We start from the raw sequence: 18380 nt of genomic DNA on the forward strand, positions 1-18380 counted from the left end.
AACAGGCCCTTCTCATCCACACCTGAGTTAATGCTAACGAGGTGACTCTTGGAGGATGGGACCTGGTTGCCAGAGGAACCAACCACACAATTAGAGGATTGGAACTTTCAGCCCCACGCCCCAAATTCTAGGGAGAGGAGAGGGGCTGGAGATTGAGCTCAATCACCAATGGCCAATGATTTAGTCAATCATGTCTAAGTAACGGAACTTCCAATAAGAACCCTAGACAATGGGGTTCGGAGAGCTTCCGGGTTGGTGAACGCAGCCATCCACATGCTGGGAGGGTGCTGCACTCCAACTCCATGGGGGCAGAACCTCGACCTATGTACCTCTTCATCTGGCTGTTCATTTGTATCCTTTATAATAAACAGGCAAGTGGGTTTCCCTAGGTTCTGTGAGCCAATGTAGCAAATTATCAACGCTCACGAGGGGGTTCTGGGAACCCCCAATCTGTAGCCAAGTTGGGCAGAGGTGTGGTAAGCTGGGGACCTACTACTCACAACTGGCATCTGAAGCAGGGGCAGCTTGTGGGAATGAGCCTTAACCTGGGGTCCAGGACCCTAACTACAGGTAGCTGGTGTCAGAATTAAATTAAACTGCTGGACACCCAGTTAACGTGTATAGAGAATTTGGGAATTGCTTGCTGAGAAAACCCCACATTTCTGGTGTCAAAAGTGTTGGGAGGGGGCCGGCCCTGTGGCTGAGTGGTTAAGTTCACACGCTCTGCTTTGACAGCCCAGGGTTTCACCAGTTCAGATCCTGGGAGCAGTAATGGATGGCACTGCTCACAAGGCCATGTTGAGGCGGCGTCCCACATGCCACAACTAGAAGGCCCTACAACTAAAATATACAACTATGTACTGTGGGGATTTGGGGAGAAAAAGCAGAAAAAAAAAAAAAAGTGTTGGGAGTGAAAAACAATTCACAGGAACATTCTTCTGTTGAACACAGCTTCATGGATTTAGTGACACTACCTTTCCATTTTTTTTTAACCATTGAAAACTTAGTGTCCAAAATGAGACATGCTGCGAATATAAAATATACGCCAAGTTTCAAAGGCTTACTATAGAAACAAAAAATAAGATACATCCCCTTAATAATTTTTATATTGGAGCCAGCCCCATGGCTGAGTGGTTAAAGTTCAGCACACTCTGCTTCAGAGGCCCAGGTTCACAGGTATGGATCCCGGGCATGGATCTACTCCACTCACCAGCCATGCTGTGGCAGTGACTCACATACAAAATAGAGGAAGAATGGCACAGATGTTAGCCCAGGGCAAATCTTCCTCACCAAAAAAAAAATAATTTTTATATGATTGCATGTTTAAATGGTAATATCTTTAATATATTGGATTAAGTAAAACATACTAAAAAATTTTTAAACACCATCTATACACTGATGTCTCCCAAATTTGTATTTCCAGTCCAGACTCATCTCTGAAGCTCCAAGGCCAATGTGTGAACTGCACACTCCACATCACCCATTAGATACACAACAGCATCTCACCCATGGCACATCATAAGTGAACGCACTCAGGCGCCCCTCCCGAGCCTTCCCATCTCAGCAAGCGGCACCCCGTTAACCCAGGGTGAAGCCAAAATCTCAGGGGCCACTCTGGGTTTCCACTTTTCCTCACTACCACCTCCACCCCTACTCATTAGCAGGTCCTCTCAGCTCTGCCCCCACATGTCCCCCAACCTCCAGGACAGGGACTCTCACCTCTATTCCTGCCCCCCATCAAGGCTGCACTCAGAAAGAAAACTTAAAATTTAGTCAACTCATGCCCAAAGCTCTCCAAAGCCTTGCCATTTCTGTCAGATATAATCCAAACTCTCTGCCACAACCTGCGAGGCCAGTAAGACCTGGTCCCCGCCTTTCTCTCCAGCCCATCTGCTCCCTTGCTCCGGGCTCGCCACACAGGTGTTCTCACGGTTCCTCTCACTCGCCACGTGCATTCCTGTGCTTGGCACCTGCTCGTGCTGTTCCTGCTGCCTGGAACACTGTTCCCCACTGTCCCCCCTCGGGCTCGCTCGCTCCCTCACCTCATCTAGGTCTTTGCTCAGATGTCACCTCCTCAGAGAACCCTTTCCTTGTCCCTTTATTTAATCAAACACCCCCTGCCTTCCCCTCGCCCAGGCACTGCACCCTTGCTCTGTTTACTTTTCCTCACAGCACTTATGACAAATGGAACATTACGGACCCTTGTTCGACTGCATCACTCGTTAATCCATACACTCCCGGAGGGTGGGGACTTCGTCTCCTTCCTTGCTGTAACCCCAGTGCCAAAAACAGCGCTTGGCAGGCAGGAGACACTTAGTAAATACTTGCTGAATGAGCGAATACAAACTGCCCACTTCCTGTCCGACCTCCTGTTCCGCCGTAAATACTTCACGCTGGCCGGACGACCTGTCTCTAGCCTCGCTTAACATGTTCTTTAACACCCAGAAACAGGAAAGTTTTAAGACAAAGAGAGTCTAGAAATATCAGCTTATCTGGAATACAGGGATGCATCTGAAAATCAACCAACCTTTTTAATTAAACATCTTTGTATCTTAGCTTTCTAATTAATGCAATCTTTTAAAAAAAATCACTATTTCTGTCGACGGTTTTTCACATCAAAGTCCTAAAAGCTGCCACCTGCAAGGTCTGAGATGCCAATTTTACTCAAACTTGATTTTCAAATCCATTTCATGGTCTGATCATGCCACGGCATCATTCTCGCCATGCAAGTGTTCTGCCACAAAGGCCGTCACTAAACTTAGCTGGAAATTCCACCCGAGATGTCCTGATGGGAGAGATGCGTGTTGGTGGCAGCGGGGATCACCTTTCCAGAGACTTCACCCCCACCAACGCTGTCTGAAATTCCCAGTGCTCCCATCCATTGCCCAGGTGGCACCAAGTCACAAAGCTTGCTCTCAATGGAGCCCCTCGTGGGTAAGACTCCTCCCCTTTGCTCAGAAGGGCAGCCAGCAGCAGGACATGCTCCTTCCACCAGTGCACAGCCACGGGGCACTCCTGGCCAGGCCCCAGGCTGGGCTCGGTGCGCACGTGGGGCCCAGCACAGCTGTGCCCTACGGAACAGGGAGTGCTTTGGGGAAAGTGACAATGACAGACACAGGACACGTGACGGAGCAAAGGTGGACACGAGGGACCCCAGGGGTGGGAAGGGCAAGCCCTGCCTGAGGAACTACCAGTGAACGGAGGTGCAATCCACAGTCTGGATCACACTTATCCCTCACTATCTCAGCAACTGCAACAGGCCCCTGGGGAAACACCAGAGCCAAAAAGGAAGAGCATCCCACAGCCAGGCTTGGTACAAAGTTTTTCCATCTATCCCAATCTCTACACCCCTCTGAAAACGCTTGGCCCAGAGAGATAGTTAAACACTTTGGAAAGATAACCTTTGGGAGTATTTTCCAAGATAAACGTCCAGACTAGAGTTTCTCAACTACTGACATCTTGGACAACTGGCTAAATAATTGTTTGGGGGGGGCTCCCTAAGACGCTGCGTTGTAAGCTACTTAGCAGCCTCCCTGGCATGCTAAATCAACAACCAAAAATGTCTCCAGACACCGCCGCGAATCCCATGGCGGGCAAAATCGCCCTCAGTTGAAAGCCACTGTTGCAGGGAGAAGGTTCCTCTGCAGCCCCATTTGCAGTCCTAGAGGAAGGCCATTTGCCTGCTACCTCGAGAAAAGAAGGCTTGCGCCAAAGTCAGGCTTGTTCCCAGCCTGGCCTCCAAGACCCTCTGCGATCCGGTGCGGCTGGCTTTCTGTTTCATTTACTCCCACCCGGCCCTCCGCACGCGCCTCCCTCTCCGTGAGCCCTGCGCTCATCCTACTTCCACCCCAGATGAGCTCTCCTCTCTGTCGAGACCCTGCGCATCCGACAAGGCTCAGCTCAAGTGACCCCTTCTCACTGAAACCTCCTTTGGTTCCTCCCTCGTCCAATCGGAATAAACCTCTCCTTCACTTACGTCTATGAAGCTGCAGCTCTCATTGCACCTTCCCATCACTGCCTCGTGACGGGGAGCGCCACTGTCTGCTCCTGCGCGATCACGGGATCCCTGAGGGCAGGGGCCCGCAGCACCCAGTGCAGCACCGCAGCCCCACGCAGCACCGCGCTCAGCACCGCGCACAGCCCCACGCAGCACCGCGCTCAGCACCGCGCACAGCCCCACGCAGCACCGCGCTCAGCACCGCGCACAGCCCCACGCAGCACCGCGCTCAGCACCGCGCACAGCCCCACGCAGCACCGCGCTCAGCCCCGCGCACAGCCCCACGCAGCACCGCGCTCAGCCCCACGCAGCCCCACGCAGCACCGCGCTCAGCCCCACGCAGCCCCGCAGCCCCGCGCTCAGCCCGCTCAGCCCCGGCATGAAGGCTTTGCAGTCGGTCATCGAAATCCTAGGGATTCTCTCTAAGGCGGGGCTTGCAAAAGCCCCCTCGGCTGTTCACACACACGTGTGACTTCAACCACATAGCCAGCGGCAGAGCACGCCCGGCCAGCAGTGACCTAAGGGACCACCTAGTCTAACTTTCTCATTTTCAAGACAGGAAACCAAAGCTTGCAGTGGGGAACGACGTCTGGGGAGCTGACAGCTGTCGCCCCTAGACTCCAGGTCCCCTGACCCCGTGTTCACCACATGATCCTCTCCCTTAGCAGCAGATAGTAATGACAGCAATAACCCAAGACAACCTGAGGTCAAAGAAATAAGTAGCTGCTGTGGCAAGAGAAGAAAAAAGACCCTCATAAGTCTGCTAATGGGTATTTCCCATCTTCAGGATGCCAGCTTCACATGATACATTCCTTGGGCCACCGATGAACTAACTGATCTATGAAAAGACAGTAAGCATTCATTCTCCCTGTCACAGAGACAGTGACTTCTGGCTACATGAATATAAAAATTTATAGAAAGTAAGGTAGAAATCAGACTAATTACTGTCCAAATTTAGCCCCTAAAATTTAGACCTATTGGCTCAATGATCTAGATACTTCAGGAAATAATCCTTCTTTACTTTTCTTCTACGTATTGAACATATTTGAATATGAAGGAGTTTCATACATCTTCCATTTGTATTTGCTGTAGTTCTTTTTAATCAATAACCAATAGCTTTGTTAAATCAATAACCCAGAAAGCTTTATATCCTCTCTATGAACAAGGTGACAATCAGCCTGAAAGACCATTTTTCACCAGCTGAGCGTATTCAAACAGGTAATTACATTCAGCAAAAATAAGTTTAATTGCCCTCATTTTCTCTTGTTTCCAGGCGAGTGGCTATGTGCAAGACTGGTTTTTTCATTAGACAAAATACTGCAGTATATACAATTTAAGTGGGACCCAAATTCAAGGAAAGCAGTGTCACGAAAGAGCAATCAGTCCAAAAATCCTAAGATCCTAAGATCAGTCCAAAAATCCCAAATTAAACGGCATCTCCTTCCTGGCACTCTAGCCGGCTGACCGTTTCCCTAACACATCTCTGGGTAGTCACAAGTAAGAAAGAAAGAACGCATTGGACTCATGAGAAGAGAGAGTCACAACCTGACGGGTTCTCACCTTCCCCTGCTACGGCTGCCGAGACCCTGGAGAGACAGCGTGCACTCAACCGACAGTCAGCTGCGGAAACTGCACACTGTGTCCAGCCCCGGCGAGGTCTCTGTGATGGGACCGAGGCCACCAGCCAGGTCAAGCCCTTGGTGTCAATAAAGCGCTCAGTAAGCCCAGAGGAGGAGGAGATGAGAGCCGCCCAGGGTCACCGACTCTAGCCTGGAAAGGCTTTACAAGGACTGTGGCGCATGAGCCGGGCATTACAGGCTGAAAAAACGTTGAGCAGCAAAGGCCTGCAGTGCAGAGGCCATCCAAGGAGCACAGGCCGGAAGACGGGACAATGAAGCACGGAGTGAGGAGCACAGTCAGCCTGGATTAGAGCAAGAAGCTCGGGGGAGAAGCAGTAGAAAACCAGGACCTAACAGAAGGTTGGCACCCAAAACTGCTGGGTTTCCAAAGCCACACCAAGGAGCTCGCTCTCCACCTGACGGGTGCACAGGACGGAGCCCTGACGGCCAGGGCCGGGCTGTGCTCGAGCCGGCTGCTCCGGAAGCCTGACCATCACTGCCAATCGCACCGGCCTGATTGTCTGGGCACCACAGGACACATATCGAACCCAATGAACAAATACATGTCAGGCCGATTCCTCTCAACCAAAACGAAAATACAAGAAGCTTTCTGCACTATTCTCAGATCCTCACCAACGGACTTCACTCATCCTAAACCGACCAACCAAAGACAAGAACATCAGGTGTTTCTTGGTAAGCTACACAATTTCGCTTTTCAAGAAGGTGTCTTTTCTGGGAAAATCCAAGAGAGGCATAAATCAAGACAAAAAAAAAAAATGCAACCGTGCCTTCTTTTTTTTTTTTAATGTTACAGTAAGGACAGGAATAGATTTATGTTCCAAAAACCAAAAAGAATCAGGCTGTGATCTACTCAGTATCCTGACCTAGGAGGGTTTCTCTCAACTAAAAATAGATGCAGTTTTCAGTGTCATGCAAGTCAAGGCAGCTCATCGGTGATTAATCCTTCTAACAAAAGGTCAGCCCACGGTGAGGTCGTGGGGAAAGGGCTCTGCATACACACCGTCTGCGGGAGTACAGACTGCAAGAACCTTCTAGAGAGCGATTTGGGAATATTCATCAAACCTTTGAATGTGCTCATCCTTTGACCCAACAGCCTGCTCCTGGGAATCCACTTTACAGCAGTCCTTCCCTGAGTGCGTGCCTTCTTTACTCATTGATACGCTCGTTATATAGAACAAACCCTCTGTGTAGACGCTCACTGCCTCACTGCTGGAAACAGTGAAAAACCAGAACTACCTACCACGTGTACCAGTGGAGGACCAGTTAAAGGATGGCCTACCCACAGCACTGGACTCGTGGAGCAGTTACAAGAATGAGGCAAACCTTACAGGTAATGAAACAGGAGGATATGTTATGAAATAATGTGAGCACATGTGTGTGCATCAGGGGCAGGGCGAGCGTGTAAGTGAATTCTAAGTACAGCAAGACACAACCAAACTGCCCACAGCAGTCTCACTGGCAGGGCGTGGATTAGCCGGTGGCAGAGCAGGGAGGAAGACACGAGCTTTGCACTTTCACATTCTTCTAATTTTTCTTATTTCTTTTATTCTTTTTGAAAGAAGCATGCATTACTTATGCAATTTTTTAAAGATGAAATCTAGAAAAGTAAGGTCAAACCAATGAGCTGGGCATCTAAGAAACCCAGAGCCTAATCCCAGCAGGATACACGGCCCTCCTCCCAGGAGCATAAGGCAAACGAGGCTGGAGGCTGTGTCCACTTCACTATCATCCCAAGCACCAGCATAGGACCAGACACACAACAGGCATCAGTAAACGGTGGACAAATGAATGAATGAGGAGTGGGAAAGGGTGCTTCGTTCCTCTGTGCCCACAGAGGACTGGAGATAGCTCTGAGTGCCCATCCCCCCCTCATCACCACCACCGTGGGCCAGAGGTGAGCACAGCAGGTTGGGAATGATGGGCCTGGGTCCTCTGTCCTGACGTTCACCAACTGTGAAACTTCCTCTCCGTCCTACCCCATGGAAAGACAGGCTGTCCCGAGTCAGCCCAAGGCACCTTCCAGGCCTAACTGGCTGGAGAACAGAAAGCGTTGGAGAGAGAGGTTTCACTTATGTGGGAGGCTCTAGTCCACAGAAAGATGGAGAAAGTGCAACCAAGCACAAGCCAGTACTGGGGAGGGAGAAAGCCTGACTGTCTCTGGAGCCTGGAGGTGGACTGGAGAGAAGCAGTGGACTCGGGTCTGGGCAGACCAGGGCTTTAATGAGTTCTGCCCATTAGCAGCTGTGGGAATGTGGACAAATCGCTGTAACTCTCTAAGTTTATTTCATCTAAAAACAGAAATGCTACTATCTGCTGTTCAGAATTACTGTAAGATTTAAGGGAAGTGACCCAAGTGCCCAACAAAATACCTACTCTCCCGCCCTGATGTCCCGGGTGTGTGCCCCACGGCGGGTGCTGTCCTGTGACCCACCGTCCTGTGTTTTGGCCACTCAGCAGAGTGCTCCCCCAGACCAGGTGAACGACATGTGCACGGCTGGCTGGCTCATGGGGCCTGCCCTGCAACTGCTTGGAATCTGTACCTTTCAACTCAAAATAAGACACTGGCATATATCAGACCACTTCTTTACCTGATTCTCTCTGACACTCCCCAAGCCTCCCCTAACGCTGTCACCTTCTTCTTTCTCCATCAGTTCTCGATTCACCCACCAATTCCTTTCCTGTCCTTTGGTACAACACTCACATCTGAAGCTGGCGGGATTCACCGTGCACTCAGGACCCTCCACCGCCACCCCTGCTGACCCTCCCTGGGGAAGGTGCACCCCTCTTTGAAAGTGACCCTGGCAGCAAGGATTCCACGGGCAGTGTCGTGCGTACACCAGCCGTGCGTGAGGGGTGGGGAAGAGGCGGTCCACACTCACTGGCTCACTTTATGGTACAGTTTAGCAATGCCCTGGTGGGTCCAATCCTTCCCGAGGGTGGGCAAAATGTGGCCGAGAGTATCTGATCTATGTAAAGATAAAAATGAGAAAAATAAAATTAAAAGGATGTCACAAAAGGAAAAAAAAGTTCATTCCAATTCATCACATCATAAATGCCTAACAAAAAAATGCAAATGAGACCCACGACTTACTTTCTGGATAGAAAGCCCAAAGCTAAAGTCATCAAATGAGACCATGCTCAGAGAAGGATATGTTAACAGGCAAAGGGGCACCTTCCATTGCACCATGTGCTACATCAAAGGGAAAAGGCCATGCAGAATGGTGCTCTTTAGAAGCATCCACGTGAGCAACAAAATCAGGGAGCCGACACCGTCCATGGAAACAACCACTAAGCCCCAACTGCAACTGCGAATCAAGGAGCGAAGACTCCATGAGCAGCACGGACTACACAGGAAACTGCCCTGCAGGAGCTCCACGACGGCAGCGGAGGAGAACTGGAATGCTGGCCCAGGCCCAGGGGTCCCGACCGATGAAGGTAAGAGCTCTCCCACAGCCCCGGATCCACTGGACCTACCTAGTGATTGTTCCGTCGATATCAGAAATGATGACTTTGTCGTCCCAGTTCCACAAATAGATGGTGCCTTCACAGCGGCACGTGCCTTGATACTGTGTGGTGACGCTGAAAACCACATCATTGGGGCCATTCTTTAACTTTAAGCTTTTCTGAAAAACACGAATTATGTGTCTGCTTGAGGGGAAGGTCCAGATTGAGGGATATTTGGTTTCTGTTCCATGAGAAGCTGGATCAGGATTTTTCAAAAAATCACTGCCCTGGCCAGCCCTGGTGGCCTAGTGCTTAAGATCCAGCACGCTCAACGCCATGGCCCAGGTTTGTTTCCCGGTCAGGGACGCACAGGCCAATCTGTCAGTGTCACACTGTGGTGGCTGCGTGTTGGTGGGATGCTGAAAGCTATGCCGCCAGTATTTCAAATACCAGCAGGGTCACCCACGGTGGACAGGCTTCAAAGGAGCTTCCAGACTAAGGCAGACTAGGAAGAAGGACCTGGCACCCACTCCTGAAAAAACCGGCCATGCAAACCCTGTGAACAGCAGGGAGCACTGTCTGATACAGGGCAGGAAAGGGAGAGGAGGGCACAGAAAGACAGGGCAGGGTTCCGCTCTGCTGTCCACAGGGCGCTAGGTGGCAGAAGGAATCCACTCAACAGCACTCACAACAAAGGCCACTGTACCATTCTTTCTTTCTCTGTCTTGCTCCAGACCAGGATGGCTCTTTCCAGGGTTTGGACAACCTGGACCCCAGCTCTCCTCTCAGACCCACTTACAATGCAGCTCACACACTTTCTGCAATGCTGTTCTACCTCCAAAGACAGCGCTAAGCTGATCCAGTATTTCTGGATGAGAATTGTCAGAGAGGGCTAAATGACAGGCTATAAGGCCCAGCAAAATAAATCACAGCTTCAGAACAGGTCACACTTACTCCTCCGTAACTAAATATGAAAGGCCACAGCTGGGGAGATAAACTCAAGCCAGGTGTGGAAACAGGTTTCTCTAAATGACCATGTTTTTAAGGACTATTATACTGACACAGATGGGACGAAAGCAGTCTCAGTGACCAGGCACATCTCACATCCAGAAGCACAGAGCTTAGACCCAGGAAAACCACGCCAGATTCAGAAAGCAAAGTTACTGTTTGGCGGTGTGCATCTCTTTGCTGGGAGCCTCTGGCACATAGGCCCACAAGCCGCCTGACTGTGTGCAGGCCTCCCCCAGCGCCACTGGTTGGAGCTGCATGCCACACAGCTACACAAGGACTGGCAGGCTGCAGGGTGGCACTTGTGGCATTAAGTGGGTGTCTGGGCCTGTCTGTTATCTTTTCCCAATTAAACGCCATCACAGCTAAGCCTGGCCCCCACTCACTCTCAGGATACAAGGAAAATAACACAGATACTTGCTCACTGACTGCTCCTGGGTAACAGAGCCCAGGTAAGGGCCTGATTAAAACGGGCCGTACACTCACACACAAAAACAACACTGTGACTGGGGGCCGGCCCTGTGGCCAAGTGGCTAAAGTTCATGCACTCGGCTTCAGCAGCCTGGGTTCGGATCCCGGGTGTGGACCTACCCCACTCATCAGCCACACTGTGGAGGCGTCCCACATACAAAGTGGAGGAAGACTGGCGCAGATGTTAGCTCAAGGCTAATCTTCCTCAAGCCAAAAAAAAAAGAAAAAATTCTCTAGATCCCATCATAATTGCTTGATTTTCCCCAATTTAAGAAATACATTTGAGTTAGCTCTCAAAGTGGAAAGATTCCTGTGAGATTTTGGTCTATCAGTCATTTACACCTCAGCATAAATTAGCTCCATCAGGCTGCCTTCCTCTAACACTTGAAAACAGGAGCCGCCAGGGTTGCATCAGGGAACCCAAGGGGAAGTGACGCTGACGAGCCAGCCTGCACAGGTGCTGGTGTCAGGGTGAAAACACGGGGTACCAAAAGGGGGTCTTGAGGTAGCCACAGGGCAGTAGGCACTCTGGGATAGAAGAGGTGCCAGGAGTAAAAGTGGGAGCCAGAGGGCGAGAGGGACACCCAGACCATCCTGTCCTCGGAGTCTGGGCGGCCGTGCCTTGGCCAGTGGCCACAAACACGGCGAGGGAAGAACAGGACACTCACCAGCTGCTCTGAAGTCAGCCGGAGGGTCTTCTTGTAGCCCACGCTGGACAACAGAGCGAGGTGGCCTGCGCTCGAAGGCTTGGCAGCTGCGTGCTCTTCATCACTGGAGGATGACTCATGCTTTATTCTGGAACACACAGTGATGTAATCACCAATTAGGAAATGCATCTGGGTAGCCATTAAAAATGCATTAGCCCGGAATCAATGGCGGAGTCAGCCGGGTCTCTCCCGAGCGCTGCTCCTGGGTGGTCCTATGCCATCCGCCATCACATTTATCAATGAATCTCATAAGTCCCATTCATATGGCTTGCGCATTATTCATCTGGGGCCGCCTCTCCTCACTCATGGCCCTATTTACTAGCTATCATCACTCTATTCTAAACCAAGGGCTCCTCTCCCCAGTCAGTAAGGTTAACTTCCTTCTTGCCTAGAGGGACGCTCACAAACGTTCTTGTCCCTTCCCCGACTAAGGCTGCAGGCCAAGCACAAGGAGTCCAAATGTCTACACATCCGACTCATCAGTTCCCTGTATCCACCGCTCCAATCCACAAGTCCAAACAATGAGGGCATTCCAGGACTTCCGAACAGGTGCTGGTGAAGACAAGGAGTCTCACGAACCCTCCTCCAGAATCCCTAAGCCCTTGTCCCACGAGCAGGGCTCCTTATTTTCCTGTACAGAACGCAGAGGCCAACGCTCCCAGCTCTTCTAGGCTCTCCCGTTCGGAGCGAAGCTGGGAGGTGCAGGTGGGAAGCCGGCTCATTTTCTTTACATAGTTCATACAAAGCATGTCAGTAATTAGTTGGTCCCTAGATTAAAATCGTGCTACAGCATAATCCCCAACCCAGCAGTATTAGCTCTGCTTCCCAGGACCATTATCTTTAAAAATGCCTTAATGCTACACAAAGTGTTTAACAAATGTTTGCCAGGCTAAATGGAAAAGGCTGGTGGCCCCCAGCAGGTGTGTCCCAACTCCTCAGGGGCACACCTTCCTGCGAGGCTTCCTGTAGGCACGGCCCTTTATGCAAAGCCCCATCTTATCTTTCTATCTCAATGAACTCTCACCTCTCTAGGCCCCCGATCCCTCTCCTCCTGCTTCCTGTTTCCTCCTTTGCCTCCCCTCCCTTCACCGGAAATGTTGAGGTATCTCCCATGCAGCCTGCTGCTTTCTTAGCCCGTATGTACTCATTCCAGAAGCAGGTCCTACAAACCAATGTTGCCCCAAACCAGGGGAGACTTGAAACGACGCCATTATTCAGCACCCTGCTTCTGTGTTATTTCTACCACCTCTGAGGCGGAGACTGCCTCTTTCCACGTCTAGAATGAGCTGCCCCTCCCTACACACCTGCTCCCTGGCCCCATGAGAGGCAGCCTCTGGACTGCAGGCTGGTGGACTGGAGCTCAGCTCACTCAACCAACACTTATTCACACTGTGCTGGGCGTAGATGGGACAGCTAGCACCCCAGCCCCCGCTCTCTGGGGCTTTTTGTCTAAACAATCACAACACAGCAGGACAAGTGCTCCGAGGGGGAAGAAGAGGCCGCCCCGGGAGCAGCTAGATTGGTGGCCCAGGAGCTGCACAGAACAATCCAGGCCGGAGTCGCAGACTTGGCCCTCACTGGGATACCCCCTTGGTGATCGAGCCATGGGAACAGGTGACTATGTCCAAGGAGAAGGACGAGTGCACAGGCTAGAATCCTGCGGGTCCAGGGCAGGGCTGAGCTACCTGTGGGCAAATCAACACCCATGACACTGTGGGCTGGTTCCAGGTGGAGTGGAGATGGCACTGCAGGTAGAACCTGCAAAACCCAGGTGTGAACCCGTAGGAACTTCCAGCTGTGTTACTTCCCTTCTTTCAGGCTTGACTCCTTATCTTAGAATGCAGAGGAACAAACTGCATCTGACCCACCAAAAAATTCAGGATGCAGGCAGACAACAGACAGAAAGAACCAGACTGGGAGACACGCATCCCAGGCAAGGCCTCGCAACTACAGGATTCTCTCTGGGCCCCAGGGGCTCGTCTGAAGGACGGCGTGTTCCAACAGATGCTCCCTCCACTTCCGAGCCCTGCGGATCCCACGAGCCAGGCTGGTCCTTCTGAACCAACAACCTAGAGGTTTCCAGACAGATGGAGGAGACACAGTCCTGGAGCCAATCCGGCCTGACGAGCACCCGGGTGGGAACCCGGAAGGAGGCGAGGCCACAGGCCCCTCAGTGAATCGGGAACTGTTTACGCTCCATCCAAACAGTTTGGGTAAAATGAGATCCAAATGTGAACCGAAGCTCTTGGCGACAACAGATTGATGTGTGCCTCTGCTGGTGGGACGTGGAGGCAAGGCAGAATAGCTGTCATTTCCATCTGCCGCTTTCAAAAAAACAAGACTAAATCCGTGCAGCTTGCCCTGTTTGAGGGAACACAGAAAGGAAAACAGATACAGAAACTAAAATGGGAGCTGTACAGTTGGCTGCTGGTGGTTCCGGCTTAGGGTGAGGACACAGTCATTCAGGGACTCTGGCACCCCAGAGCAGCAACGTGGCCGCCGCCCCCTACTCCCGCAACGGCTCACTGAACGTTGCTCACTTCACAGCGTCTGCAAGAAGCAACCAAACAAAAGGGCTCATCTCGCTTGAAAGTCTGTGTCCAGCTGAGTAGCTGGGAGCCACATCCAATCTAGCACCTGTCAGAGGGGGCATCCTTCAAATGGTACGTTAATGATCTATATGGCACCACGCCGTTTGCTCAATTACGATACTACAGGGACTGCTCTGTCAATCACATCTGTCAATCAGGCAGGCACTCCAACGCCCTTTTTCTTCGTCAACTGCATGAATCTAACGAGGAGACTAAAAGTCTAAGATGCCAGTCACAATTAAAAGATTTATGTTTCTCAAACAGAACTTTATATTAAAACTTTTCAAAATCTCAATTCCTTTTCACAAGAGTCAGTTCTTCATTTTTCAGGCTTATTGATTAAGTGCAGCATGACTAACTCAGAATGGTGAGCAGTCAAACTATTTCTGCTTAACTAGGAAAAGCACTGTTGTCAACATTTGAACAGGATCATGTCAGGTAATAAGAAAATCCAAAATGCTTCAAATAAACCGCACCTGCTGACGTTCCAACTCGGGCAGAGCTGCACAGGTGTCCTGCTGTCCCCTCACCCTCAGGCCACCCAGAGTCCTCCCCGGGGCCTCCAGGCTGCTGAACAACAGTGGAACCACACCCTCTGCACAGCTGCTGTCATGTTCTCTCCCTGTTAAGCATCTTGGGGCCTCAGGCCCATCTTCCGCCAGGTCTGACAGGCATACTGCAGGCTGAATTTGGCAAAAATCCTGAGTTTGGCCATGTCGCAGAGTATATTTTAAAACATTTGAAACTGCAGTTAGGATGAGCATGTGACCTCAGGTCACCCCAGAGCCACCCTCCCAGCAGTTCCCACACAGTCACCGCAAGCACCTCCCCTGTGTGGCCCTGTTGGGTTTTTTGTTCTGGATCTCGCTTGTCCTGAAGCTGTGGTGAGGATGACATGAGCCGAGGTCTGAGAGGCTGCTGTCACTCTCTTCCCCATTTTTCAGCTGGAGGAGGAGACAAGGAAGGGCTGAGGAATTCACCGAAGATCACACAGAAGGCTGACAGAGTCCCTGCTCTGACATTCTGCCCACGCTGCCGCTCACGTTTGAAATCATAGCTAAGACAGAGAGGTTCTCAAAAAGAATTCCAGGAGAGCAGGGCATTTCCAGCGCAGCTAAACCGCCAGTTTGAACTGCTGAGGACCGGCTGGCATCTTTGCTTGTGTCCCCTCTCACGGCGGTGACCACCTCCTGTGCAGCCTCCCCCAGCCGCCCTGGGCACCAACATCACGCCCGTTCCTTTGCTCAGATACGGAAGGCAGTTTGCCCAAAGCCAGGATTCCAAACCAGATGTGCCTGACTCCAGAGTCTGTTTACAGCCTGCTGCTTCCCACTAACAGGCGTCAACAACCACGTCCCAGTGGATTTCTGGCTCTACCCTTCAAAGGACTGCACCTGCCTTCTCCCTTCCAAGCTCGCTCAGAGTCAAACTCAAAATTCCAGGTTGGGGAAGCATCCAGGGAATCGTGCCTGAAAGCCCTTCCCCGGGAACAGGGCAGAGAGGGAGGGTAAGAGGGGAAAAGTCAACCCTGTCCCCCTCCGGTGCAGACCCGCAGGGTCAGGCGGGCAAGGGCAGTGCCGGGGCGCCACCAAGGAGAACAGAAGAAAGGGTGTCCTCCCACGACATCCCGGCCAGAGCTGCCTGGGCCATTCAGTCACCTTCCGAAACGGCTCTCAGGCCCCGCACGCCCTTCCCCACAGCCAATAAAAAAGTCAAATTTTTTCTTACTTGCAACCCACATGAGTTTCTACTTCCAACAATGAATTCTGGAAATAAAATAGTTCACGATAGAGAGCTACAGCCAGGGGTCTGAGGACTTGAAATCTAAGCCCGCCTCTCCTATGAGTCAGCAATACACTGGGAAAACCTCGTCAGTTCAGTAACAGTTCGACGTCACTGATGAAATGCCTGTTCTGTGTCAGGCATGGGCTTGGCCTCCAAGATATTAAAATGATTAGGATATGCACGTTGCCTTCGATTAATTTGCTAGCATCTTCCATCTGCTAAATAAGAAACGCAATCCTGGGTTTCTTTAGCATTGGAATACTGTAAAGGCAAGGTCATACGTAAAAGGCATTATATTAGGTCATTCAGGGTCAATATATAGTATCAACATCAGAATTAGTGGCTGACGGCACTGCCCTCAGAGTAGTTACCCTCAAATACATACAAAGAGATTAACCTGAAGACAAAACACTACTAATATTGACTAGTACTATCAAAATCTAATGTCTCCTATGCCAAGTTAATAGGCATCCAGATCAATACTTAGAAAAGTATCAACATCAGTTCCCTTATATTTACACTTACAGGAAAGGCAAATTCCTTCAGAAGGGAAACATTTTCATGTCACTGTTAATCTAGTATTTATCATCATCATCATCAGGACGACTACTATTCTTCTGTATATTGAGCGCTACCACACAGCAAGGCTGTAAGTGCCCTAGTCACGTTATCTCATCTAAGCCTCACATTTATTTTGCAAAATAGATATCTAAGGGAGCAACTGCCTCCATCTGATTGATGGGAAACCAAATGAAGTCAACTGCTCCAGGCCCTGGAGTAAATAACAGAGCCAGGGCTGCAACTCGGGTCGGCCTGGGTCCAGGGCCTGTGCTGTTGGGTGAACCGGAGCAGCATGCAACGGGCACGCGCCATGACCCTGGACACAGGAAGGAGCTGCAGCACACGAGGTGACCCGCACTGTACCTGGTGGCCATGCCAAGCTGTGACGGCTGCTCCCCGGTGCTGTGGCTCTTTCCAGCCAAGCCCTGCTCTGGCTTACTCTCCTGGGGAAGAAAGAAAGAAAGTGAGAGGAGCACCAAACAGAAGTGCCTGTGCGCCCGCTGGTGTCCTGCAATGGACCCTCTTTCCTAAGCCCAGGGCAGGGCCCACATGCCTTCCCAAAGCACAGCCCCCAAGACGGCAGGCCCTGTTATGCCTTTGCTCAGAGGGATACAAGTAAGCTGAGAAGTATTTTTGACAGAAATGAGTCTGTTTTCCATAAGTGTGTGTGGAACCAAACCAAACTCCATCATCGCTGCAGCTGATGCAAATGCTTTATCAAGGGCTGCCTGGATACCCGAGGGCTTTCAAAATATTTTCTTTTAATTGCTGATAGAAATGCCTGAAAATATTTTCACACCATATTTCGCTTGGGAAAAGTGTGGAAGCATTCTCTCTTTTTCAATACTGCATACTCTTACTAGAAAATGCTCCTGTGATGTACCAGAAAGAGCCCAGGAATTCTTAGAGATCTGGGCCCAGTCCTGCTTCTCTCACTTAGGAACCTGGGGCAAGTCACAGAACCTTCTGGAGCCTCATTTCCCCACCTGCAAGACAGGATGACAATGCCTATCTCTTAACGCTGCTCTGAGGACTATGGAGATGCTGCACATAAACACAGAGCCTGGCACCTGGCAGGCAAGGGAGGAGGAAGACAGCCATGAGCCCCAGACTCCAAGGGAAGTCATCAGAGCCCACACGGAGGTGTCAAAGGATATACCACTAAATATCATTATTTGTTGTCATCTGGTCAGCAAATGAGTGAAATAAATGATAAACAGGGTGACCATCTTAACACATGATGACTACAAACTATTTTCAAATATTCTTTAGTTTTTTATAAGCACACAAATAATTGATATGAAAACATGCCCAGTTAATTTTTAATCTATTTAGTGAGGCAGGTAACATAGCCACTATTAACAATTCTTTATTAGTCTAGTTCAAAAATATATCTATCTGAAATAAATATATTTCAGTTTTTTTAAGAAAAATTTAATTTCACAGCTTTCCCTATTTCATGCTCGCATTTTCCTCAAATCAAGCTGGTGAGAATTTGGATACTCGACAATAAAAAGGCCTTTGCAATAGCCTTCTGCCTACATTCTAGAACATTCTGCTCCCTAGCAAGGAAACTAGGAAGGCTGTTTATGCCTTAAGTCCCCTGAAGGAAAGCACGTGGGTGCTCCACCTTGTCCACAGCCCTGGGAGATAAGGGACAATCAGTAAAACGCAGATTTGACAACTTTACCTTGATGTGACTCTTCCAACAGACTTTTTCCTTCTGAACCAACGGAATAGATAAACTGAGCTCACTGAGTTCCCGTCACTGCTATAACACCCACTTGAGTGTTGTCCGTGGGCTTTCTATCGGCTTTCCCTCAACAAGTATTTGCCAAACGCCTGCTCTGGGTCCAATATGGGCACAAGGGCTACCACAGGGATCGGAGCCACACACGGGCTCTGCCTTCCTGGAGCTTAGGGTCCAGAGGGGTAAGAGATGTTAATCAAATAGTCACATTCAGTTTACAAATTAATCATTGCAAACTCTGACAAAATTTTTGAAGGTAAAGGTATATGAGAGCAAAGAGCAGTCCAGACTCATCTGCTAAGAAAGGACCACTTGAGATGCTAGTTAATTAAGGAAGAAGGGAGAGAGGGGTCCTAAGAACTAGGCAGAGAAAATAACACCTGCAAAGGTCCTGGGGTAGAATGTACTCTCAGCCAGTGAGGCTAA

General features: G+C 50.3%; 1 protein-coding gene across 8 annotated transcripts in view; it reads right to left on the reverse strand.

Annotated features, from left to right (window-relative positions):
• The window catches only part of LPIN1 (lipin 1), a 123383-nt gene that overhangs the window by 12926 nt on the left and 92077 nt on the right, over positions 1-18380 (reverse strand). For all 8 annotated transcript variants that reach the window (XM_044771965.2, XM_070512584.1, XM_070512580.1 and 5 more), the window contains 4 exons: positions 16568-16647; positions 11229-11355; positions 9112-9260; positions 8517-8603 (listed from right to left, as the gene is read on the reverse strand). In XM_044771965.2, coding sequence (XP_044627900.2) covers positions 8517-8603; positions 9112-9260; positions 11229-11355; positions 16568-16647 — 443 coding nt within the window. The remainder of the gene's footprint in view (positions 1-8516; positions 8604-9111; positions 9261-11228; positions 11356-16567; positions 16648-18380) is intronic.

Source organism: Equus asinus, chromosome 6 (genome assembly GCF_041296235.1).
Source record: "Equus asinus isolate D_3611 breed Donkey chromosome 6, EquAss-T2T_v2, whole genome shotgun sequence".
Classification (NCBI taxonomy): domain Eukaryota; kingdom Metazoa; phylum Chordata; class Mammalia; order Perissodactyla; family Equidae; genus Equus; species Equus asinus.